General features: G+C 39.3%; 2 protein-coding genes across 2 annotated transcripts in view; both read left to right on the top strand.

Annotated features, from left to right (window-relative positions):
* The window catches only part of LOC101988147 (3-alpha-hydroxysteroid dehydrogenase-like), a 27,272-nt gene extending 11,421 nt beyond the window's left edge, over window positions 1-15,851 (top strand). Inside the window, exons 4-9 of the mRNA XM_005354915.3 lie at window positions 1,067-1,144; window positions 8,640-8,762; window positions 10,134-10,243; window positions 10,506-10,671; window positions 12,851-12,933; window positions 14,268-15,851. Coding sequence (XP_005354972.1) covers window positions 1,067-1,144; window positions 8,640-8,762; window positions 10,134-10,243; window positions 10,506-10,671; window positions 12,851-12,933; window positions 14,268-14,310 — 603 coding nt within the window. The 3' untranslated portion in view covers window positions 14,311-15,851. The remainder of the gene's footprint in view (window positions 1-1,066; window positions 1,145-8,639; window positions 8,763-10,133; window positions 10,244-10,505; window positions 10,672-12,850; window positions 12,934-14,267) is intronic.
* Window positions 15,852-19,763: 3,912 nt separating this feature from the next.
* The window catches only part of LOC101988440 (prostaglandin-E(2) 9-reductase-like), a 24,249-nt gene continuing 16,649 nt past the window's right edge, over window positions 19,764-27,363 (top strand). Inside the window, exon 1 of the mRNA XM_013349058.2 lies at window positions 19,764-19,868. The gene's annotated coding sequence lies outside the window, so the exon portion shown is untranslated. The remainder of the gene's footprint in view (window positions 19,869-27,363) is intronic.

A 27,363-nucleotide genomic window follows, 5' to 3' on the forward strand; every position in this document is an offset into this window, starting at 1 on the left:
ATATCTCTTATCAACAGGCTTGGAATTGAAGAGGGACTGAGCCATAGTCCAACTCCAAAACCAGCTCTACATATTTATAAAGAAGTGTTCAATAAAACATATAAATAATTGCAATGCAGATATAATGGAATATTTACAACTTTAATGGTAAACTTACAGAACCTAGGTTCCCGCATAGCCCAGGAGGTAGGAAAGAAAAAAGGAGGGCGCAGCAGTCCACACTCGCCGGAGGCAAAATCCGCCCCCTAAAGGGGCTGGCTTAACCCTACAGTTGACGACTGGGGATTATTTGTCTTGATATTTCATGGTGGTGGGGTTTTGTAGATGGCATTTAGCCATTAATAACAGTGTCGTACAGATTTCTTGCTATAAAATTACACGGAAAACTTAAGCTAGTTTGTGCAATGGAGGCTATTACGTTACGTAACTGGGATGTCCAAGCCATGACTACATTTAAAGGTATGAATAGCATCCGCATCAGACATATTTTCTCCATTCCTTATTTCTACATCTTGTCTATTTAGTTGGGGATTGCCATTGCTATTGGTAGAAGATATGGTCTCGTGGCAATTCAAAATTCATGATTGGTAAAACTTGAGAGTTACTCTGGCTTTCTAACCCACGTTAATCCCGAAAAGAAAGTCTGACTGATGGCCCAGTTTAATTGTGCATGCCCTTATACAATATTCTGTCCACTGTGATAGTGAATTGTTTTGCTCAAATCATAATCCGTTATTGCCAGAGATCAAGTTCATATAATTACTAGATTCACCAAAAAGATAGAGGCATTTTCCTATAGGGAAATATAGGATCTGAAATAATAACAAAAGTAATACAAGACACCATTAGGACTTTGAAGAAAAGCACTATTTAAGCATAAAAAAATATAAAGATTAGAGGATGCCAGTCTTTAAAGTTTCATCCTTTGTCACTCCAAATGTATCTAAAATAATGTCCTACTTATTTGGGAAGGTTTCATGACCCAGACTCTGAGAGACTTGGCAGTGTGACCAAATGTGGTAACATGACTGTGGTGAAGTCTTTAAAATGGATGATTCTATTTCAGCCTTCAGATGAGCTATTTCCAAGAGATGAGCATGGAAATCTGTTGGTGGACCTGGTGAATCTCTGTGACACATGGGAGGTGAGTTCTTAGAGAGGAGAATACAGAGGGAATATCGTGAGAGTTTGACTCAGATATTACCTTCACCTGCGAGAATAGAATGTACATGACTCAGTCTAGGAATTTGTAGCTTTTATAAGAATGGTTTGATGGAATTAGCAGAGGCATTCATTATTGGAAAATAATAAGAATGGAGAAGAATGGAGGGCAGGGGTTTAGGAATCTCTTTACAAAAAATGTTGGAATGCCACCCTTTTCTTATGTATGTATTGAGCATCTCGGCCTCATTTTCCCTTCCCTTCTCTCCTTCCAGTCCCTTCCATTCACCTCCCCTCCAGCTCCCTCCATCCGGGCAGGCCTCCCATGGATATTGGTAAAACGTGGCATATCAAGTTGTAATAAAATTTACCACCCAACCTTGTATTAAGATTGGGCAAGGGTACCCAATATGAGGAACAGGGCCCAAAAAGTCAGCAAAAGAGTCAGAGAATCCCCTTGCTCCCACTGTTAGGAATCCCAGAAGACAACCAAGCTACACAACTATCATGCATATGCACAGGGTGTAGGTCAGTTCCATGCAGGTTCCCTGGTTCTGAGTTCAGTCTCTTTGAGCTCCTATGAGCCCAGGGTAGTTGATTCTGTGGGTTTTCTTATAATATCCTTGACCCCGCTGGCTCCATCTCTTCAGCAGGATTCCCCAAGCCCAGCATAATATTTGACTGTGGGTCTCTGCATCTGTTCTCACCAGTTACTGGATGAGGCCTTTCTGATGAGTATTGAATTAGGCACTAATCTATGAGTATAAGAGAATACCATTAGACATCATTATATTGACTTTCTTTTTCTCTTGTTATGTTTAGGTCTATCCTAGCTATCTGGATCATTCAGTCTCTGAGTCATGGTGTTCCAAGCAGTGTCAGGGGTGGCTCACTCTCACTCTGCTGGCATGAATCTCAGACTAAACCTGTCATTGATTGGCCAGTCCCACAGTCTGTGTCACTCTTGTACAACCCTTAGGTAGAGCAGACTTAAGGTCTACGGTTATGTGCCTGGGTTGGTGTCCCAATCCCTCCACTGGTAGTCTTGTCTGGTCATAGGAGGTAGTCATTTCAGGCTCTATACCCCCTTATGCTAGAGTCTTACCTGGGGTCATCTTTGTACATTCCTGGGAGTTTCCCTCGCACCAGGTTTCTATCTGACCCTGAAATGACCCTTTACGTTCATTCTTTTAATATTTCCCCCCAACCTCTGCCTGATCCCTTGTATTCTTATCCCTATCTGCCCCCAGTTCATCCAAGAAATCTCTTGGATTTCTTTTTCCCAGGGAGATCCAAGTATCCCCTTGAGCCCTCCTTGTTACTTAGCCACCCTGGGTCTATGAATTGTAGCATGGATCCTTTATTTTATGGATAATATCAACTTAAAAGTGAGTATAAAACTATATTTGTCTTTCTGGGTCTAGGTTACCTCATTCAGGTTGATTTTTTTTTCTAATTCCATCCATTAGCCCTCAAATTTCATTTTGTCATTGATTTTAACATCTGAGTAGTACTCTGTTGTGTAAATGTACCACATTTTCTTTATCCATTCCTTGGTTGAGGAACATCTAGGTTGCTTCCAGGTTCTGGCTATTGTGAATAAAGCTGCTATGAACACAGTTGAACAAGTGTCCTTGTGGTATGATTGAGCGTCCTTTGGGTATATGCTCAAGGGTGGTATGCTGGGTCTTGTGGTAGATTGATTCCCAATTTTCTGAGAAATAACCATATTGCTTTCCAAAGTGGCTGTATCTGTTTGTACTCCCATCAGCAATAGAGGAGTGTTTGCTTTCCTCCATGTTCTTTCCAGCATGAGATGTTGCTTGTGCTTTTGATCTTAGCCATTCTGACAGGTGTAAGGTGGAATCTCACAGTGATTTTTATCTGCATTTTCCTGATGGCTAAGGATGTTGAACATCTCCTTAAGTATTTCACAGTCATTTGAGATTCTTCTGTTGAGAATTCTCTGTTTAGATCTATACCACATTTTAAAAATTGAATTATTTGTTTTTTTTAATTATTTATTTTTTAATGTCTAGTTTTTTGGAAATCAGTCTCCTGTCAGATGTTGGTATGGTGAAGATCTTTTCCCATTCTGTAGGCTGCTGTTTTGTCCTATTGACAGTGTCCTTTGCCTTACAGAGGCTTTTCAGTTTTATGACATTCCACTTATTAATTGTGCATCTCAGAGTTTGCTCTATTGCTGTTCTATTCAGGAACTTGTTTCCTCTGCCAATGTGTTCAAGGTATTCCCCATTTTCTCTTACATCAGGTTCAGTGTATTTGGGTTTATGTTGAGGTCTTTGTTTCATTTGGACTTGAGTTTTGTACAGGGTGAAATATATTGATCTTTTTGCATACTTTTAGATTTGAATATCCAGTTATGCAAGTACCATTTGTTTGAAGATGTTATTTCCATTGTATTATTTTGGCTTCTTTGTTGAAAATCAGGTGTCCATGGGTGTGTGAATATATATATTCAGGGTCTTCAATTTGATTTCATTGATCCACCTATCAGTTTTTATGCCAGTACCATGCATATTTCATTATTATAGCCCTGTAGCAGAGGTTGAAATCAGGGAAATCTCTGGAAGTTCTTTTATTGTTTATGATTATTCTAGCTCTCCTAAGTTTTTTCTTTTTCCAGATGAAGCTGAGTATTGTTCTTTCAAGGTCTGTAAAGAATTGTGTTGGAATTTTAATGGGGATAGGATGGAATTTGTAGATTGTTATTGATAAGTTGGCCATTTTTCTGTTTACCCTACTGATTCATGAAAATAGGAGATCTTTCCGTCTTCTGATATCTTCTCCAATTTCTTTCTTCAAAGATTTGAAATTCTTGTCGTATAGATCTTTCACTCACATGGTTAGAGTTCCACCAAGATATTTTGTATTATTTGTAGTTTGTGTGAAGCATGTTGTTTTCCTGATTTCTTTTTTAACCCATTGATCATTTGTCTATTGGAGTGCTACCATTTTTTTGAGTTAATATTGCATCCAGTCATTTCACTAAAGATGTTTATTAGTTGTATGAGTTCCCTGGTAGAATTCTTATTGTTGCTTTTGTATGTTAGCATATCATCTGCAAATAACAGTACTTTGACTTCTTACTTTCCAATTTGTATTCTTTTGATCTCCTTCAGTGTGTAGCTAGAACTTCAAGTACTATACTAAATAGATATGGAGAGAGCTGATAGCTTTGTCTTATTTCTGATTTTAGTGGAATTTCCTTGAGTTTCTATCCATTTAATTAGGCATTAGATATAGAATTGTTGTATTTTGCTTTTATCATGTTAAGTGTGTTCCTTGAATCCCAGATCTCTCCAAGTCTTTTATCATGAAAGGGTGTTGATTTTTGTTGGAGACTTTTTCTGTATCTAATGAGATGATTATCTTGCTTTTTTTTCCTCAGTATGTTTATATGATGGATTACTGATAGATTTTTGTAAGTTGAATCATCCCTGTATATCTGGGATGAAGCCCACTAGATCATGATCGATGATTTTTTTTATTTGTCCTTGGATTATGTTTGTAAGCACTTTATTGAGTATTTTTCTATATTTTTCAGTGAGATTGGTCTGTAATTTCATTTTTTTGAGTCTTTCTGTGATTTGGGTTTCAGGGTGACTGTGTTCTCATAAAATGAGCTTGGCAATGTTCCTTCTGTTTCTATTTTGTGCAATAATTTGAAGAGCATTGTCATTAGCTCTTCTTTGAAGGTCTGGTAGAATTCTGTGCCAAAACCACTGGCCCTGTGGCCCTGGGCTTTTTTTTTTTTTTGGTTGGAAGACTTTCAAAGATTGCTTGTATTCTTTTGGGAAATATAGGTCTATTTGAATTGTTTATGATTTAACTTTAGTAAGTGGTATCTACCAAGAAAATTGTCCATTTCTTTTACATTTTCCACTTTTGTGTAGTACAGGTTTTTGAAATATGACTGTTTCTTTGAATTTCCTCAGTGTTTATTATTATGTCCCCTTTTTTGTTTCTGATTTTAATTTGAATTTTCTCTCTGTCTTTTAGTTAGTTTGGAAAAAGAATTATCTGTCTTGTTGATTTTCTCAAAGAATCAACTCTTTGTTTTATTGATTCTTTGTATTGTTCTATTTTTTGAATTTTATTGATTTTAGCCTTAAGTTTATTTCTTGCCATCTGCTTCTTTTGGGTATATCTACTTCTTTTTGTTCTAGATCTTTCAAGTGTGCTGTTAAGTTACCAGTATGAGAATTCTTGAATTTTTTTTAATGTAAGCACTTAGTGCTTTGAATTTTCCTCTTAGTTTTACTTTCATTATATACCACATGTTTGGTTTTATTGTGTATTCATTTTCATTAAATTCTAGGAAGTCTTTAATTTCTTTCTTTTTTCCTTGCATGAAAATTCAGTAAACTTAATAAAGTAAATGTTAATTCAGTAAAGACTTGTTCAGTTTCCATGAGTCTGTAGGTTTTATGTTGTTTCTGTTTCTTTTGCAATCTGATTTTAATACATGGTAGTCTAATAGGATACACAGGATTGTTTTAATCTTCATGTATCTGTTGAGACTTTGTGATCAAGTGTGTGGTCAATTTTGTACAAGGTTCTATGAAGTGCTAAAAAGAAGGTATAGTATTTTCTGTTTTGGTGACATGTTCTGTAGATAACTGTTAGGTTCGTTTATGTCCTGTTACTTAGGACTGTAATTTCTCTGTTTAGTTCCTGCCAGGATGACCTGACCATTGGTGAAAGTAGAGTATTGATGTCTCCCAGTATTGCTGTGTAAGGTTCTATGAGTGATTTAAGTTTTAGTAATGTTTCTTTACAGATATGGGTACCCTTCCAATACCCTTCTGGGGCATTGATGTTCAGAATTCATCATCTTGGTAGCCTTTTCCTTGACTAGTCTTTTTCTGCTTTTTCAGTTAATTTTGGTTTGAAGTCTGTTTTGTTAGGTAATAGGGTAGCTATACTTGAGTGCTTGTAAGGTCCATTTGACTGAATAATTTTTTCAACATTTTACTATGAGATAATGTTTATCTTTAATGTTGAGGTGTATTTCTTGTATGCAGAAGTATGAATTTTAGTTTGTATCCATTCTATTAGCCTGTGTCTTTTTATTGTTGAATTGAGTCCATTGATATTGAGAGATATTAATGACTATTGATTGTTTGTTCCTATAATGTTGTTGTTAGTCTTCTTCTTCTTCTTTTTCTTCTTCTTCTTCTTCTTCTTCTTCTTCTTCTTCTTCTTCTTCTTCTTCTTCTTCTTCTTCTTCTTCTTCATATGCTTCTTTGAGTTTTTTGTTGTGAGATCATCAGTTGCTTATGTTTATATGAGTGTAGTTAATCTCCTTGGGCTGGAGTTTTTCTTCTAGTACTTTTTGAAGGGCTGGATTTGTGGATAGATATTTTATAAATTTAACTTTGTCATAAAATATCTTGTTTTCTCCATTTATACCAATTGAAAGCTTTGCTGGCTATATTTGTCTGGGCTGGCATTGTTGGTTTCTCTGAGTCTGCAAGACTGTCCAGGCCCTTCTGGCTTTTAGAGTCTCAGTTAAGAAGCTAGGTGTAATTATTATATGTCTGCCTTTATATGTTACTTGGCCTTTTTCCATTGCAGTTTTTAATGTTCTTTCTTGGTTCTGTATATTGAGACTTTTGATTATTGTGTGACAAAGGAAATTTCTTTTCTGATCCAATCTGTTTGGTGCTCAGTAATGTTTTTGTACCTTTATAGCACGTCCTTCTTTAGGTTAGGAAATTTTTCTTTTATGATGTTATTTCTATTTTCCAGGTTTTGAGGTGGAATTCTTTTCCTTCTTCTATTACTATTGTTCTTACATTTGGGTTTTTCATGGTGTCCCAGATTTCCTGGATGTTTAGTGTTAGGAATCTTTTAGCTCTACCATTTTCTTTGACTAAGGACACTATTTCTTCTATTGTATTGTCACTGTCTGACATTCTCTTTTTTATCTCTTGAATTCTGTTGTGATGCTTGCATCTGTGTTTTCTTCACTTACCCTGATTTTTCATTTTCTCTATTCACTCTGTGTTTTCTTTATTGCTTGTATTTCAATTTTAATGTCTTGAGTCTTGAATTGTTTTCCCCAACTATTTGTTTCTTCTTAGTTTTCTTGCCATTCTTTAAGGGATCTGTTGATTTTTCTCTAACATTTTGTTGTCATTTTTTCTTTGAGCTCTTTAACGGAGTTTTTCATCTACGATTAAAGGACTTCTATCATCACATCATGTTGACGTTAAGATTGTTTCCCTGTGCCTTGGCTGTGTTAGAATATTCATGGCTTGCTGTAGTGGGATGACTGGGCTCTGGTGGTAATATATTGCCCTGGTTTTTGTTCATTCTGTTCTTACATTTTTAGGCATCTAGATTTGGAGTAATTATAGGTCTAGTTGACGATTTCTCAATTTGTCTTTGTTGGATGTTTTCTTCCTTAGTTTCTATTTCCTTTCTGGTCTTCTGGATCCCATAGACCATGGTTGATTAGAGGGTCTCCACCCATACTGGAGGCTGAAAATCTTGATGTCCTGGATGGCTTCTGTTCCAGCGGGGGATTGCTGACCAAGTTTAGGGCTAGTGTTTTGGCTAGGTATGTCTGTGACTTTTGATCTGACCAGGGGTTCTCTCAGATTTAGATGCTAGCCTGGCTTTTGGTAGGGTAGGAGACTTCTGCCTGCTTTTTTTTTTTCAGGTAGTAAGTAAGCCTGATCTTTGGGGTTCAGGATGCTGGTCTTACCTCTTGGGATCAGGATTCTGGTTTGGCCTCTGATGTGATGGAAAGCTTCCACCAGAGATGTGTGCCAGGATATGGTGATAAGGAGAGGAGGGGCAGTTAAAGTTATGGTGGCTGAGCACAGGTAGAGGAGGAGGCAATATTACCTTGTACACAGGGTGTTGTCTGTCATCTGGTGAGTAGAAGTATTCAGCTTAGGGGTGAGGGTAAGGAAGTGGTGATGAGGAGAGGTGGGGTGGTTGGAGTTAAGTTGGGGATGCAGGGGTGTGTGGAAGGAGGTTTTACATGGGTTTCAGGATGCTGACCTGGCCTCTGGACAATGGAATGTTTCAGCCAGAGTTGTGGTCAAGATCAGGTGACAAGGAAAAGAGGAGCACTTGGGATCATGCTGGGTGGGATAAGTGAGAGTTGGTTGGGTTGGTGGCTTACCTGGTTTTCAGGATAGTGACCTGGCCTCTGATGGCCTGGTAGGCTTCTGCTAGTGGTGTTGGCTGGAATAAGCTGATAAGGAGAATAGGGGTGATTGGAATTATGCTTGTTTTCAAGAAGCTGGTCTGGCTTCTCACGTCATCTATTTCTTAAGGACTCGGGATTTTTTTTTTAATTTCCCTTCCTCTGCTCCTTATTTTCTTTATAAATTCTCCATCTTTAGATAGTCAAAGCCAGCATTGATTGGAGCATCCCCTTTAATATCAATTCTTTGAACAATTGTGCAATTTATCCTTCATTATCTCTTCCACTACAGGCCATGGAGAAGTGTAAGGATGCAGGACTAGCCAAGTCCATTGGGGTGTCCAACTTTAACCGCAGGCAGCTGGAGATAATCCTGAACAAGCCAGGGCTCAAGTACAAGCCTGTGTGCAACCAGGTGAGCTCTTTCCACTCCTTGCCCTATGCCTTAATTTGTTCTTCCTACACCACTGACTCATATCCATTTGTTGTTAGCCTTATTACTTTTACCTCATGGGATGGAAAATTTAAAAATACAGTCTCTCTGAGAGGACATAAGAGCATATTATTTAAAATTACGAGAAAGACAGTGGAACATTGAGGCTAATTTAGGCCTAATAGGATATAATAATTAGAACAAGGAAAGGCAACCGAAGGAGACAGGTGTTATAGTGTGGCCATTGAGAAGATCAACTTCTTCTCCATCTATGAGAAGCAATTGGAAAAAGAAAGATGCTGCAGAGAGAATGGTACACAGAATGAAAGGTCCTGGAAAGACAGTGTGGGTAATTAAGAATTATGGAGCAAAAGTAAAATATGGATGCTAATAATATGAATATTGGATGGCTGTGCCCTTGGTCCTGACAACCTCTGATTTCAGGTATAGTAACCAAGTCATAGCTACAAGGAAGTTACCAGGAAGCTATCAAATTCATTTAGATTCATGATATATCTTACTTGGTTATGGTGAAATCATGATGGGAATTATGGGCAGAGAACTATGAGCTGACCTTTTGCTGAACACATACATCTGTCAGAGAAGAAGTCTACTGCTTCCTGCTTTCTGACAGCAATTCAACTGTTTACACACACACACACACACACACACACACACACACACACACACACACACACACGCCAGCACATATGTGTAAGTCTGAGGATTATAGGAATTGCTTGGTTCTCATTTTGCACCATCTGGGTCACAGGAACTGAAATCAAGTCATCAGGTTTACAGGCAAGTGCTTTAACCTATTGCACCATTTCACCTGCCCCTTTTAGGATTCTTGCATGATATTTTCTATAAAATGTTTTACACATCAAGATAAAAATCAATTTTACATGAGACTAAGAGTTTGCCCTTGACTACCAATGTTCTGAAAGAATCATCACAGTGAAAGTCAGCATGAGCAAATAGATTTGTTTACCCTTTTTTCTCTCTGTATTATGATGGACTTATGAGTTTCCTACATTCATGTGGATCCTATGAACCTTGTTCTTTTGTCATAAAACATGTCATCAAGAATCTTTATCCACGTCATCATGAAGTGGAACAGATTATTTAGTGTTCAGGAACTCGTCCATAGAATTATTTTTTCTCAGAACATGTTTTAAAAATTTTTCTGTAAGAAAGAGTAATTAAATCTATTTTGTTAAAGTGATTGCTACTTAATGTTATTATTTGCTTCAAATTTCACATTATACTTTTTAAAATTTCACGTTCTTTCATTTTGATCATTTTCTTTTGTGTTAATGTAAAGTTTCTTGCAATCTGATTGTTTTCTATCAGGTAGAGTGTCATATTTATCTCAACCAGAGCAAAATGCTGGAGTATTGCAAGTCCAAGGACATCGCTCTGGTTGCCTACTGTACATTGGGAAGTTCACGAGACCCATTATGGTAGGTATCAAAAACAACAGATAATCTCAAATATCATTGTTGAAATAGATTTAGTCCTTTAACAACTTACTAGATCTAACTCTCAGCCTACTTAGAGAGGTTGGCATTTAAATTTCTTAGAAGATCTGAGGTGATATTGACTCTACTGGCCTAAGGAGAATAATTGTATATCTATGCTTTAGAGTATATAACAGCTTTGGAGACCTCCTATCCTTAAGATAATTTGAACTTCTGTAGTTTAGCATTTTACCTTCCCTTCCAGGGTGGACCAAAGCAGCCCAGTTCTTTTAGACGATCCAGTTCTTTGTACCATGGCAAAGAAATACAAGCAAACACCAGCCTTGGTTGCCATTCGTTACCTGTTGCAGCGTGGGATTGTGACCCTGGCCAAAAGTTTCAAAGAGAAGAGGATCAAAGAGATGATGCAGGTGATGTAAGCACTGAAACACCTGTGAAATATCCTCTCTTAGTTAGGGTTACTATTGCTGTCATGAAGCATCATGACCAAAAGCAACTTGAGTAGGAAAAGGTTTATTTGGCTTTGTTTCCACATCACAGTTCACCATCAAAGGAAGTTGAGATAAGAACTCAACCAGGAGAGGAACCTAGAAGCTGTGACTGATGCTGAGGCCATGGATGGGCAGTGCTTACTGGCTTGCTCCTCGTGGTTGTTCAAACTGCTTTCTTATAAAATCCAGGGCCACCAGCACACGGATGGCTTCACCACAATGTGCCGGGCATCTCCCATCAATCAATAATTAAGAAAATGCATTACATTTGGATATTATGGAGACATTTTCTTAATTGAAGTTCCTTGCTTTCAGATAACTCTAGCTTATGGCAAGTTGACATAGACTAGTCAGCACATATCCTTAACGTGGGTCTTTTGTGATCTCTCAGAACATCTTTGTGCATGTTAGGTTCTTTTAAAATTATATTTATCCATATATATATATATACATATATAGGCATGTATGTATGTCTCTGTGTGTCTGTGTGTTCACGCATGCATGTGCCATGATGTATATGTGGAAGTCAGGTGACAGCTTTTCAGTAGTTAGCTTTTCTTTCCACTATAGATTTCAGGGATTGAATTCAGGTCTTCAGGCATGTGCCACAAGGGCTTTTACTTCCTGTACCATCTTGCTGCTCTGGATTGAGTTTTCTCATTTGCAAGACAGTGAGTGTTTTCTATTGATTGGGCTGTTGCAGAATTGTTTTCCTTCATTGGTTTTCTATTTATTCTTTAGGTAACTAGTTTAGGCTCCACTTCATTACACATCACAATTTTTGTGGGGGTGGAGTAGTCTAGAAATTTCTTTTATTTCCTTTCATCTCTAAGGTCATTTAAGAATCTTTCTCTCTCCCCCTATACACCCCCATGAAGGTGCATGTGTGTGTGTGTTGTGCATATGGACATAGTCTGATATGTGTCTGGCTGTCAGAGGACAATCTTGGATGTTAGTCGTCACTTTTTACTTTGGCACAGAGTCCCTCTTGTACGTAGCTGACACTGGGTGAACAGGATGTCCTAGTTAGTTTTCCTTTGCTGGTTTAAAACTGTGACCAAAAGCAACTTGAGGGAGGAAAGGGCTTGTTTGGCTTACACTGCAACAGCTCAGTCCACCCTACCTTTAAGAGCTTTATCAGCTGTTCAGATACTGATTTTCTCTTGTTTTCTATCACACTTTACAGTAGTACTATAGATTCATAAAATCATTATTCTGAATTCACTGGGAGCTAGTGGTGATAATTTTGATCTCTAATTTAGATAAGACCTTTGGAAGCCAGTTTCTATGCTAGTTGCTGATGACTTCATTAACATTTGACAATTTATAAATTAAACTATATAAAACTTATTCTCATTTATAGTGGGATATAGGAGTCTCTGTCCATACATTTTAGTAAATTCTTTTGTTAAAATGTTGACTGAGTTTTCTGTCCTGCTGGGTTCCTGCAGTCATTAAGGCCCAAAGAAATCACACAGAGGTCTACATGAATTATAAACTGATTGGCCTAGTATCTCAGGCTTCTTATTAACTCTTATAACTTATATTAGCCCATAATTCTTGTGTGTGTTAGCCATGTGGCTTGGTACATTTTTCGGTGAAGCAGTCACCTCTTGCTTCTTCTGGGTCTGGGTTATGACTGCAGACTGCATTTCCCTCTTCCCAGCATTCTCACTGTCCCTCCTCTACTTCCTGGTCGTCCTGCCTATACTGCCTTCCTGGTTCCTGGCCAACCAGCATTTTATTAAAAAGAATACAAGTGACAGAATGAAAGACCATTGTCCCATAGCATTAAAATTCAGTTTTTAGTCTTTTATTCGATATTCTAAGTTAATATGTCTCAATAACACCATCTCTCTTTCCTAGTTTTCCTTGCTTTCTAGTTGGGTGGTTCAATTTCTTATGTAAGAATATTGCTTTATGTCTTTTCTGCCTTTTATTTCTTAATAGTGTAAATGTTGTGAATGATATCAAGAGATTTGGAACATGTCTCCTGTGTTTTTAATATTGTCTCTGTACCACTCTTTTGAGTATAAATGGGTTTCCCAGACTTGCAATATGTAACATAAAAGTAATAAAATTTCTACTTCTGTGATAGGTTTTTGAATTCCAGTTAACTTCAGAGGACATGAAAGTCCTAGATGGTTTGAACAAAAATTTAAGATACAATTCTGCAGATTAGTAAGTACCTTTTATCAATATATTGCTTCAGGTTGTTGAGTAGAAGCGTAATGTATTAAATGTTACCTCGATATGCAGAAGACAAAAGCTAATATGAGCTGGGGATGAGTTGCTTTGGGAGTTCTTACAGATTGTCTCTAGGGCTCTGTTCCATGGTGGAACCAGGGTCAATTTTACTTTCACGTGTGCCTTCTGCCCATCTCAAGCCACAGAACTTTTTGGATAATACAAGGCCTTTGTTCAAACTGGAGCTCTGTGTAGGCTTCGGTTTTCTACAGCTGTGTCCTGGCACATATACTTTACCATCTACTTTACCTGAGTTAAATGCCTGAGCTTATACATCAGCTCCCGCATACCTCAGGGTTAATAATCTTATTCAGTGTATAGAAAAAAGTTAAGAATTACGAGAAATAGTACAAAGATAGAGAGAATGATAAAAATAGAGGTGTTATTGCTGTACTTTATGCTTAACTATAAAAATAAAAGAATGATATTTGTTAATTATATTTGTGTCACTAGTAAAGTATTCAAATTACCAAATTACAAAGCATGCATCTAGAATAAGGGTCTTAATATTGTTAATCTGGGCATGGTGGTACACAAATATAGCCCCAACACTGGGAGATAGAGGCAGGAGGGTCAGAAGCTCCCAATTATTGTCAGCTATATGGTGAGTTTGAGGACAACTTGGGATATGTGAGACCCAGTCTAAAAAATTGAAATGTTTTCCATTTATAAATTTTACTTGTAAATCATGTGTTAGGGTTACCACTGCTATGAAGAAACAGCATGATGAAAGCAACATGGGAAAGATAGTTTTTATTTTACTTACACTTTCATATAACAGTTCTCTATCAAAAGCAGTGGAGGTAGGAACTCAAGCAGCGCACAAACCTGGAGGCTGGAGCTGATGCAGCAGCCATGGATGGGTGCTGCTTACTGGCTTGCTCTACATGTTTGCTCAGTCTGCTTTATTATAAAACCCAGGACCACCAGCCCAGGGATGGCACCACCCACAATGGACTGTGATCTCCCACATCAATCACTAATTAAAAAATTTTCTATTGATTTTCTGGTAGCTGGATATTATGGAGACATTTTCTCAATTAAGGTTCTTTCCTCTCAGATGACTCTCGCTTGTGTCAAGTTGACATAAAACTAGCCAGTACAATATGCAACACTGTGTTTGATAATAAAAAGAAAATGAACTTGTTAGCAGTAACAAGTACACCTTAAATTAACCTTTATTACTGACCAACATTTGAATTTGTCTTTCTTTAAAACGAGGAAGAATCAATTTCTTATATTAGGCATTCTTTTTTTTCTAATTGCAGTTTTAATGGACATCCCAATCATCCATTTACTGATGAGTATTAACATGGAGACCCTTGTCCAATTTCCACCAGAAGATCTGTTTATGCATCATGATATGAGACAAGTCTTGGATACTGGTTATTGAACACATCACTTCTTATCAAACCTTCTTGTCTTGTCAATTCACAGTGAGCTAGAGCTAAGTCCGCAGAGCTGTGTGAGAAGTCTGAAAGACAGCATCAAGATGTTTATCCCGATGACTCTTACATTTTGAAAGATTCGTTTATTTTTATTTTACATATGAGTATCCTACATGTATGTGTTCCTCATGGATATTCTTGTTCACTGAGGGCAACAGATCACTTGGAACTGGAGTTACCAATGGTTGTGAGTCACCATGTGGGTGTTGAAAGCCAAATCTTAGTCTTCTCTAAGAGCAGCAAGCCTTTAAACACTTTGCCAGTTCACCAGGTCCTGCCATAAAGATTCTTGCCGGCTTCTATTTCTGTGACTTCAATGGTTTATTTCCTTCTGACTCCTACTGACACCAACCCGATTTGTCTAGAAGTTTTTTACTGAAGGCATGAGATGATGACTATCACTTAGTAGCCATTTTTGGGTAGGTGTTAGAAGAAATTTTAACATTTGGGGAATTAACAATGATAAATTATTGATAAGCCAATATTCCTCAAATTCTTTGAGAAAGAAAAAAGTACTCTGCAATTATCCCGCTCTTAGTTTGGAGGTGAGGCACCTCTGGCAAGGGTGACCAAGAGTCCCAGGGCTTCCTTCACCAGCCCAGGAACCAGGGCTCCAAGAGCATGGAGATAAGATTTCCATGTGGGAAGGTTGGGAGGTTGGAAGGTGGGTAAGAAGGGAACTCATCTAAAAGAGTCATCATGGCACAGACATGAAGACAGAAGAAAGCCAAACATGTCTTTGCTTAGGAAATATGTCATTTGTTTTTGATCATTTTATGCTAGGTAAAAGGGAATTCTATGTATTTTATCCAAGATAGAGATCTAGACTTTCAAGGGTTTCAGCAGTTGCCTTATCGAGCTACGGCAAGAAAAATTAATTCACATCAGTATAAACTCAATACTCAGCAAATTTACTTAGTTTTAAAAATTGATCTGTGAAACATGATTGTGTGTTTATAGGTAAACAAGTAAGACTTATTAAATATAAAATATCTCTAAGATTTTAAATTGTGTTATCAAATTTATGTTAAAATATATAGCAATGATAAGACAAATTCTATAAATTTTCAAAAATTATTCGAAATATTGTATTTGATCAGCACAGCGTTTTAAGAATTGTTAAGTGTGGGCAATATCTTTTGCCCAAAGAGTATGTTAACGAAATCAGAGAGAAAAGTATGCTGTGCTCAGAGAAGGTCCAGAAGAATGTGAAGGTAAATTAAAAAAAATTATCTACTGAGTTCCAAGGAAACAGCTGAACTTATATATTTCGTTAATAAATATCTCAATTAAGAATTTTTTTGAGATAGTTTCTCATTAAATACACCATGCTCACCCCTCATTCCTCTAGAAAGCTGAGATAAAAGGCATGCCACTATACCTATATATTTGAAGTCTGTTAAAGAAAAGGGAAAAATTATCAAAAAGCTATAAATCACATAGCTACTTATCTATTAATAAATCTAACAAAATATGAATCGATAACAAAGTAAAATCCTATGAAATGTGTTGTTACAATAAAGCTGTTATAATCTTATTAATAAATGAAAATATATATTATAATGGGAAATGTGAAATTTCTTTAAAGAAATTAAACAACATATAAAAACTAGACATTTTATTGACCTCCCACAGCCAGGGTTTGCGTTGATGTCTGTGGCCCATGGTGTCACCAAAGGTCACATAGATGCCCAGGGACTGTCTGTGGCCATGTTAGTGTCTAAGGTCTTTCTTGCCACTAGGGTCATGCTGATCTGGGTGGCCTGCACTGCCACACGACGACAGGGTGTTATATAGGCCCAGGATGCTATTGCTGGTTATGTCTGGGTCTGTGGTCCAGCAGTAGTCAGGGTCTAGGTTGATGTCTGTGGCTCCCGCTGCCACCAGGGGCTGTGCTGATGTCTGGAGTCTGGACAGCAGCCTGAGGCCATTTTGATGTCTGAGGGTCTTGATGGGTCATACCAATCAGGGTGGCCTGTGTACCTACTGGGGCCATGAGGATGTCTGGACCCAACCTGTTGAAAATAGCCATGTCTACAACTGTGGTCCTGTTGCCACTAGTGTCTGTGACAACGCCTGTGGCCTGTGTTACTTCACAGGTTCATATGAAATATGTGTGTTGAATTCTGAAGGCTGTGCTGAGCCGGACCACCCTGAGATAGCTGGCTGTGCCCCTAGTTGGACGCTGCAGCAAAAGAGCTGCTCCTGGCCCACATGGGAGAGCTTGTCCCTAGGCATTGGCCTAAGAGAGCTGGCTCTGTCCCTCACCTGAGGGGGGCAGTCCCAGAGGCCCAGTCCAACCAGCTCAGCTACCACCAAGACATGAATTCTGGGCCTTTGGTTGGCCCACCTTAACATCTTCCCAATCTATGACCTACTGGAGTTTGTGAAGGGCCTTGTCCTCAGGAACAGTAACGTAGGATCTTTATGACTCACAGCAACAGCATCCGACCTGAGAGGAGTTTCAGTGAGGATCCAGTGAGGATGGTGTACCAGAGGCCCTGAACCAGACCACTGGCTCATCACAATGAACATTTTGTGAGTGGTATTGGTCAGAAAAAAAGGGTATAGTGTTTGACACACTGCATCACTCAATACCACTAGGTCAAATGAGGCCGGGCGGTGGTGGCGCACGCCTTTAATCCCAGCACTTGGGAGGCAGAGGCAGGCGGATCTCTGTGAGTTCGAGACCAGCCTGGTCTACAAGAGCTAGTTCCAGGACAGGCTCCAAAACCACAGAGAAACCCTGTCTCGAAAAACCAAAACAAAAAACAAAAAAACAAAACCACTAGGTCAAATGAAGAGGTGTTGCAAAGACAGAGGACCAAGGTGGGGTTGTTGTTTATTTTGTTTTTAATTAAATTTTAGGGGGTTTCTTGGGGGCTTACTGCAGGGTTAGTGGCAGGTATGGAGGGACTGGTACATGAGCAGGATTGGGGTGCATGATGTGAAATTCCAAAAGAATCAATAAAGAGTTAAGTTAAAAAATGAAATCATCCAATTATCTTCCAAGGCAGCTGTACCATTATGCACCCCCACTAGCAATGAATGAGGACATCCATTGCAGAGGCTTCCAGCATTCGGTGTTGTCAGTGTTCTGAAATTTTCCTGTACTACTAATATTATCATCTCATTATTATTTAATTTATATCTCTTAACACGGAAACAAATAGACAACAAGAACAAAAACAACCTAGACATTTATATCATGATCATAGTCTCAGTGTCAATAGGGTCACTGAATCAGTTCTAAACCAACCAAATATTCCAAGGCAATAGCAAATGAATTTGTAGACTTATTCTTTTGTGCAAGTTTATTAGGTGGTTATGAACTTTACATGATATACTGATAAGACAAAATAAAGTTACTCTTAAACAGAAGGAATTATGAAGAAGTTGACTTATAAAAGAAAATACAGAAATAAAATACATTAGGACTGGAGTGATGGCTCAGCCAGACCAGTGCTGTCCTTGAAAGCATGAAGACCTGAGTTTGACCCCAAAACCCACACTTAAAAAGACAGCTATGGTAACACACACAGTTGCAAATTTAGTGTTGGGGAGGCAAAGACAGGTGTATCCATGCCCTCCTAGCCCACTTGGCAGGTTCCAGACTGGTGAGAGATCATGTCAAGGAAAACAAAACAAAACAAAACGAAAAACAGAAAAATGAATGGTATCTTAAAATAACAACCAAGGCTGTGCTCTGGCTTCCACACACCCACATACATGTAGACATGTGTACAAAGAAAATTAAATATGTCATTCAAAACTAGAGATAGCAGTGTGCCATGGAAATAGAACAAAGGTTTCTCCATCTTGAGTTCTTGCTGAGACCATTTTAGGTTAAACTAGATTTCGATCTTAATGGGAAGTCCTGTGGAAAATTATCCTGATCCATTCTAGGAAGCCAAAGTTAATGCCATGGCTAACTTATCTTGGCTTCTGTTAAACTGTCTGCTTGTGCAAGCCTCCCCCTGAAGCTGCCAAGCAAAAGAATAGGATATAGTTTTTGTCTTTAAAATTCCCTTACTCTAAATGCTCTGCATTATACTTGGGTCTAGAGTACCTGAGTGGCTTGAACAGAGACTTTCAAATGGCTATAGATTATCTGAATGGTCTTCTCTGGAGGGTAACCCACCACACCAGATACATCCTACTGTGGCTATGAATATTTGATTTCCAAATGAAAATGGCACATGTATTTTGCAGGAGAATTATTCTCTCAGTCATTCCACACTGCCAATAAAGCCACCTTGAATTAAAGGACAGTCTGCAATTGGCTGACCAGGATGAGCCATAGAGTCATTGGAGGAATTAGGAGGCCTGATAGCGAGGGATGGGGAAAGAGAATTGGGAATTTCTGGAGCTCGTAGATGGAAAAAAAAAAGAGAGAGAGAGAGGGTCAGCCAATTGACTCTCTGATGTGCCTTGATATCAGACAGATCTTTATCTGAATTTCTGCCTCCCGAGTTTTTATTATATTAGAACAATTTAGGTAAACATAGGTGTATATATAGATAACTGTTTCACATATTAATTGACGTTATAGCATAATTAAACATCTACTCAGCAGAAAATACTCTAATATTAATTGTTCAAAGGAAATGAAGATATTTTTGCATTTCCTATATAGAAAAGGTCATGATACTCATGAAGTTTGGAGAACAGTCACAAAGAATCTCATTACAATAACAGCAGTCCAGGCTTGGTGTCACTCACCCGTATTTCTAGCACTTGGAAGGCAGAGAATGGAAGATCAGGAGTTAAAAGTCATCCTCAGCTACATGGCATGTTCAAGGGCAGCCTTTGAGTTACAGGAGAGACTATCTCAATACACACAAAACCCAAAACAAAGCAAGATAAGATGGATATTGTGACACACGCTGAAATCCCGGTAGTCAGGCGGCATAGACAGGATGAACTACAAAATTTGGTGCTAGGCTGGACTTCATAACTCGCCAGCTGAGTTTCATAGGAATCGATTTCATAGGAATCAAACCAAAATAACACACACACACACATACACATACACACACACACACACACACACACACACACACACAAATGGTGGAAGTATTGTTCATAAAAGTATATTCTGTAAAAATTAAAATAGGATTTTTTGGGAAATATCTCGATAACTATTGCTGATGCTCTAAGAAGATTAATATTTAGAATATGTGAATTTTGTAGCCGGATCATAGAGTTCAGTTTCAGACTTTCATAGGTACTGTAGGCCCAGCAACTTTACCCTTGCTGTTGGTTGCTCCGGTAGCGCCACGAGGGGGCGCACATATAGCCCAGTCATGCAATCAAGGGGCGACCAAGGGGATTCTGATGTCAAATTCCCAGCAGCTAAGCTTCATCTAGATTCTCCCTAGCCCCTTCTGGCGCTGCAAGTTCCATTGAGGACGAACAGTGGTAGGTTTCCTAAATGCCACCCTCTTTGCGGAAAAAGTGACACGGCGGGGGTGGGGAGGGAGCGCAGAGGGGAGAGGAATCATAATCTGCTCAAGAAAGCTGCAGTCAGCTTTCTAGGTAGCTCGCAACTCGGTAGAGTTTAACTAGGTCACTCACTTAGGGAGAGCTCTCTGTTAGGAATTCGACACTTTTGATATAGTTTGGGTTCTGAGAGTCGGTCAGTCCCATAGCGGTCTTTGAGAGTTGCGGAGAAAGTCTGATCTAGGAGAGGTGGCCGGTGACAAGGACATACTGGGAGCCAAGTAGCTGAGTCACAGTGGCCAGCGCAGGACATCATCACTAAGACTCCATACTGGGTCTTTTGGGTCTGAAAGCAACCTCTCACTCTTTGGCCAGGGGAGAAGTTTCTCACCGGCCCCAAACTGCGCCCAACGATCGGACTACATATCCCAACATGCACTGCGTGCACCTCTTCCAAACACACAAATGCCATTCTTGCCAGGACTTCTGCAACTGCAATTACCCGAGTTTCAGAATCTAGAACTTCACGTTCTGACTCGATGATACCTGCGGCGGTACTATCCTGCCTTCGTTTGCTTTCGTGGATTTTTGTTTGTTTTAATAAATTAGTAACCCATATTACCTTGGTTGCAATGCAACGCAACCAAGGCACACAATATTCCTACCTCCCCTGAAAGTTCTTCTGTATTCTTCCTGTGACTATGACTGTGCAGAAATGGCAGGCTACTCTTTGAATTGTTACTTATCTGAATTTATTTCATAAGAGACCATAGGAACCTTCTTATATTTTGGTTAACAATTGTACTAAATATACATTCTGTAGAACGGTGTGTTCTTCTTAAAAAATAATAAAAGGCAGGGGTGTTCTTCGGGGGGCTAGTGTGGCCCTGCCTTTTAACGGGGAGCGCAAAGGTATCTGGGGTGCGCACAGGTATCCGTAGTCCAGGGGGAGCATGGGAGTTGTAGTTTTCCAAAAGAACAACACGGTGTAAAAGAGTTTCTCTATTTTTATTTAGTTTAGAGTTTGGGGAGGCTGAAAGACATGATGGTGACAGGACACAGCTCTGATTAGGACCACACGCCTGATGGCTCAGCATGGGAGAATCATATGCAGAGATTCCATCACCAGATAAGAAGCTAAAGAACAGCTGTGGACCAATAATGTAATTTCATCTTAGAGTTCACTACCAAAGATCTCACTCTAACGCTAGATCCCACCTCCACAACTACCTCTTTCCCCTCTCTCTTAAATTCCTAAGTGGGCCCAGAATCAGAGTTTTTTTTCTTCCTTTGAGGAAAACAGGAACGGTGAAGTGCTGGATATATTCATTAGTATGACTGAATGATTCTAACATACATATGCAGAGAAAAACATCCACCTTTCTCTCCTCACATTTGCTACCTCCAAACCATCTCCTCTGCACACCCAATCACTCCTGTTCTTATTCACATTGGCCCCTAGTCCACCAGAAAATTCTATCCTATTTCCCCTTCCCAGGGAGATCCATGTGTTCCCCCCTAGAGCCCTCCTCTGTACCTAACCTCTCTGGGTCTTCAGATTGTAGCTGGGTTATTATTTATTTAACTGCTAGTAATCATTTACAAGTGAATACATACAATATTTGTCTTTCTGGGTCTGACTTACCACACTCAGGATGATTTTTTTTTCTAGTTAAAGTCATTTGCCTACAAATTTCATGATGTCTTTTTATTAACAACTGAGTAATACTCCACTGTGTAAATGTAACACATTTTTAAATTCATTCTTTATCCAGGGACATCCAGATTGTTTCCAGTTTCAGCTATTATGAATAAAATCACAATGAACAAGACCGGGCGATGGTGGCGCACGCCTTTAATCCCAGCACTTGGGAGGCAGAGGCAGGCGGATCTCTGAGTTCTAGACCAGCCTGGTCTACAAGAGCTAGTTCCAGGACAGGCTCCAAAACCACAGAGAAACCCTGTCTCGAAAAAAAAAAATCACAATGAACATAATTGAGCAAGTGTCTTTGCGGTAGGATATAGTGTCTTTGGGGTATATTCTGGGTCTTGTAGTGGAGTGACTCCTAATTTTTGGAAAAACCTGCATATTGACTTCCATAGCAACTGTACAAGTTTGCACTCCCTCCCGCAATGGAGAAGTATTTCCCTTTATCTATAGCCCTGCCAGCATGAACTGTCACTTGTGTTATTGCTATCTCCCAGTAGCTTTGATTTACTTTTATTTCTCTGATGGCTGAGGATGTTGAACATCTCCTTAACTGTTTAACAACCATTTGCATTTTTTCTACTGAGAATTCTCTGTTTAGATCTGTACCCTGTTTTTAATTTAATTATTTGGGGGTTTTGGATGTCTAGTTTTCTTTACATATTTTGGATATTAGTCCTCTACTGGATGTGGAGTTGGTAAAAAAAAAAATCTTTTCCCAATCTCTAGATTTCTGCTTTGTCAAAGTAATGGCGTCGTTTGCCATGCAGAAGCTTCTCAGTTTCATGAGGTCCTTTTTATTAATTGTTGATCTTAAGCCTGTGCTACTAGTGTTCCCTTCAGAAAGTTGTCTCCTGTGACAGTGCATTCAAAGCTATTACCCATTTCCCTTCTATCGGGTTCAGAATTCAGGTTCAGAATTAGTGTCACAACTTTGAGGAGGGAAAAACTTCCACATTAGATGTGTTGCAGCTCTTAGGAGGAAGATTTCCCCAATGGAGGTGTTGCAGCTCAGAGGGGAAATGTTTCGCTAATGTGTTACAGTTCTGAAGGGTGAAGGGAAAGGTATCTTGACAATCATAAGCCAAGAAATAACACAAAGAAACACCCATTGTATGGGATACACAGGAGATCTGGATGGGGAAAGCAAGGCTATAGCTATTGTTTTGCTACAAAGTTCTAGGAAGGAGTCTGGTGGATGGCGTCTGCTGGGGTAGCAAAGAGCATCTAACATGCATTTATAAGTCCAGCTCCAAGGGATCTGACAACCTCTTCTGGCCTCTCAGGGAACCTGCACACACTTTAGATATTCTACAAGATTTCAGATAGATGTGTTTCAACATTAGAATACTCTTCAAGACATAAAGAATTGACTATAAATAATAGTTAACAGTCTATTAGTCAGGATGAGAGAGAGAGAGAGAGAGAGAGAGAGAGAGAGAGAGAGAGAGAGAGAGAGAGAGAGAGAAGGAGTTTATTGGAATTACTTACAGGCTTACAGGCTACAGTCTAGCTAATCTAACAACAGCTAGCTGTGAATGAAAAGCCCAGAACGTGTGGACCATTTTGAAGAAACGTCTTTTTACCTCAAGATCCAGATTAAAGGTCTGTGTCCTCCTACATCAGAAGTCTGGACTAGAAATGGAGTCACCCACTTAAAACCCAGCAGAAAATCAGAGTTGTGCCTTCCATTTCTGTATTGTAGTTTATTCCACATATGCTTGACAAGAGTGGCCATCACACAGTCTGTTAGTTTGTAAAATTTCTCATTTCTACCATGCTAAAGGGAAAGAGAAAACATGAGTTTGAACTACAACTTCTGAAGTAAAACCTATATTGTCCCTGGGAGATAGTGCTTTCTTTGCTTTTCTTTGTGTCAGTTCTTAAGACAGAGAAGCAAAACCAGCAAGGCCAGCCCCCGACCAATAACTCATGTTAGTCCCTGCCTAAACTTGTTCACAATGAAAGATTGAGAATGAAATAAATCCAGGATAAAGGTCACAGAAGGTGAGTGGATAGTGTGCTTGGAAGGATGCAGTTCAATTCCTTATGATGAAATAAATAAATCCTGTCTTGAAAAGAGTGAGTGTTGGGCATGTTAGCACTCAGGAGGCTAAGCAGTAAATGAGGGTGAGTTTGAGGTCAGCCTGAGCTCTGTAGTGAGTTTGAGGCTACTCTGGGCTGTATAACAAACATATGACTGAAATAAAGAATTAAGAAACAGAAGCCGGGAGGTGGTGGAGCAGGCCTTTAATCCCAGCACTCAGGAGGCAGAGGCAGAGGCAGGTGGATCTCTGGGAGTTCAAGGCCAGCCTGGTCTAGAAGAACTAGTTCCGGGACAGGCACCAAAGCTACTGAGAAACCCTGTCTCAAAAAACCAAAAAAGAAAAAAAAAAAAAAAAGAAAAAAGAAAAAAAAGAACTCCAAATCATAAAATATTCAATGTCCTTAAAAGCAACTTTTAAAATATTAAATAACAAAGTGGATTTGTAGAATGAACTCTGAGACTTTGACATCTGCATGCATCATTGAAAGTGTCAATGTAGATGGTAACATGCCCAGATCAGCACCAACTTCTGTGACCATTATGAGAACAAAAGGCTTGGACTTCTGGACTCATGTGCAGAATCGGGGACGAAAAAGAAATATTTGGCTACTATAAGCTGTTTTGTGGGTTTGTCTCAAGTGCAGGCTGGAACTGGTATAGGGAAGGGCTCATGGATTAGGGGGAGGGTGTTGTGTGCATAGCCAATCTGAAGACTCCTCAAGAAAGTCTGGAATTGGACACAGGGTACACTCTGTGCTTGACTCCAATTTAGAAAACTTTGTTATGAAGTTAGTTTGTGCCTGTGGCTATCAGGCACTGTCACCTCAAATGCCATGCTGTTTCTAGCTGTGTACACAGATTAAAGGCTGAGCTCAGAACAAAGAACTTTGTGAAGTACTCTGGGTTGTGATAAGGAAAGAATTCTGTGCTAAAGGGAAGAGAAGAGGAAGAAACCAGAATAAACTTGGCCACTTCTGTCTTTATTATTCTATCTAAACTTTTTTTCTATCTAACATCTCATGTTGCCTAGAGTGTCTTCTATATTTTCTAAGTAGCCAAGGTTTACCTTAATCTTGTGTTTCGTGCATGCTGGGATTATAGGCATGAATTAGTACATCTACTTCTCTAGTGGTAGAGATCAAACACAGGGCTTTGCACATGTGAGGACAGCACTAACCTAGACTCATCCCCAGCACCGCTTCTGCCTTTAGGGGACCCAGATACATGGAAGAAAAGGCTGAACACAAGAGAGCTGACCTTCAATATCTCTGGAGTCAGTTCTGATGGGACAGATATAGAATATGCTGAATAGTGCTCGGACTCAAAGTTCTAATCAGTTGTCTCTTTATATGTAGCATTTTCTGTAATGACTATCCATGGAATGGCCTTCTTCCTCTTGAAGGAATCACAGAACCAGTATCTGAGAGTGCGCTTCAGCTATGAGGAAAATTATTCTTGGGCAAAGAATTGGAAAAGCAGGCACAAATGGTCCACTGGAGAAGCCACAGTAAGTGAAAAGAAATGAAGGGAAGAAAAGGAAAAACATTAATGTTCATCGTCACTGCTATACAAGTCAAGCATGGGCAGATTGGATTATGATGAATTTGGAAGTCGTCTGAACTCAGACTACTTGGGCTAACCTTACAAGTCTTTTGTCCTTTTGTTATCATTTCTTCACAAGTAAGCAAGATTTGGGTGTAGAAGAATCCAGCCAAATCACGAGCATGTAATCAGGGCAGGGCAGAATTGAGTGAGGTCATGCATGCAGTACGGATTAGAACATGCTGGAAAACAAAAAACCCTGTGGCTTCCTCTGTGTCAAGAGATGGTCCGTTTTTCTTCTTTGTCTGTGAGGCTTGGCGGAGTTGTCAAGGATTCTGTTCTGTCTTTGTACAATTGGTCGAACAACAGATGCTCATCTTAAGAGACTTAAGGAATTTTGAGTCTTACAGGAGAGGAGAAAAAAAAGGACTGAAGGAAGGGACAAAGGAGGAGATAGGGAAGCAGAAAAAGAAAGGAAGGAGAGCAGATGAGAGACTGATTACTTGAGTCTCAAGTAATACAACAATCCTGTACTTCAAATAATTAATAGCTCCTACTTTCTCTGACCTCATTCCTATAGAAGAGTTGTCAGACCTGCTTGGCAAGGTCTTAAGGCCTGGAAATATCTAGATTTACTACAGAGCAGAAGGGGCTTTGGATTTATTTAAAACAATCCCTGTATGCAAAGCAATTTACTCTTGTGTACACTATTCCTATATAAGTGCTATGAATGCAGGACAATCGGCAAAAATGACAAGGGACCCCCACACACAGTAAATATGTAGAGAGAGTGGGATATGATGACCTTTCATTTGACTGACCGTCTGGATCTAATGAAAATGGAAGCATGAGAAGAGGAAATGGGGCCCAATGATTACAGCTCTTATTGACTTCAGACCTCGATGAATTCAGACCTCGATGGATGGAGATTTAGTAAAAACCATAGAGCAAGAGGGTCCTTTAGTGTGGTGTTGAAATTTAGGTTTTCCTTGTGAATTAGTCACAAGCAGTAAATACACGGGCAGTTACCTGAAGTACATTTTAAGTATGAACTAACCTCCTAGGGAAGCTTGAGTTTCTGCACTAACAGTGAAAGGTGATATCAGCTTCTCCCTAGCGGAAATGTAGACGGAGAGAAGCGAATATGTAGCTAACATTTGGACTGACAAGATGGCTGAGTGTGCAAGGGTGCTTGTCGTACCAGCCTGGAGTTCAACCCCTAGGATCCAATATGTGTGTAGTGTGCTTTTAGTGTGTGTGTGTGTGTGTGTGTGTGTGTGTGTGTGTGATTTTAGTGAGTAAGTGAATGAGATTATATATGAGAAGATGAGTCAGTTTGTAGGAATGCATTTCCATATGTGGGTATGTGTGCTCTCTGTGGTTTAGTTGTCTATTGTGTGTATTTGTCATGCATTTTAGTATTCAGAGTGTGTGACTATTATTTTGTAAGTGTGCACTGTGTTATTGAGTGTTTATATAGATGAATGTCTGTAATTATAAGTGACTGTGTGAGCATGCCAGTGTGCTATCATGTGTGTTTGAGTGTGTGCATTTGACCAGGTGCTAATGTGTGTGAAAGAGATGTGTCTGTTCAGTGTGTGTCTCGCTGACTGAAAGTTATTGTGTACAATTGTATACATATGTGTACCAATGTGTGTATGTGTATGATGTATGTATGTGTGCATATGTGTGTGTTTGTGATGTATGCATGTGTACATGTGTCATGGTGTGTGTGCCCATTGTGTAGATGTGTTATATTTGCAGGTACATGTACTTGCATGCATATGTGTATTGTGAATACATGTGTATGTTTGTTGTATGTTTAGTGGGGGGGTTATTGTGTATCATATATGCATGGATGGTATAAGAATATGTGTGGACCAGAAGCGAACAGAAATGTTCTCTTATTCTCTGCCTTACTTGCTCAACACAGTTTCTTGCTGGAGCTAGAACCAGACCAACTGTCCAGCATACCAGTGAGCCTCATGTGTCTGGCAGCTCTAGGAATATAGGTATACACAGCCACACCCAGACTTTTATGTAGGTGCTGGAATTTGAGCTGGGTCCTCATCTTGTAGAGCAAGTGATCCTAGTCACTGTCCAAAGAGCAGTCAGTGTTCCCTGCCCTGTGGGAAGTCCAAGGTCCTCCCCACTCCATCCAGGTCTAAGAAGGTGAG

Source organism: Microtus ochrogaster, chromosome 16, assembly GCF_000317375.1.
Source record: "Microtus ochrogaster isolate Prairie Vole_2 chromosome 16, MicOch1.0, whole genome shotgun sequence".
Classification (NCBI taxonomy): Eukaryota; Metazoa; Chordata; class Mammalia; order Rodentia; family Cricetidae; genus Microtus; species Microtus ochrogaster.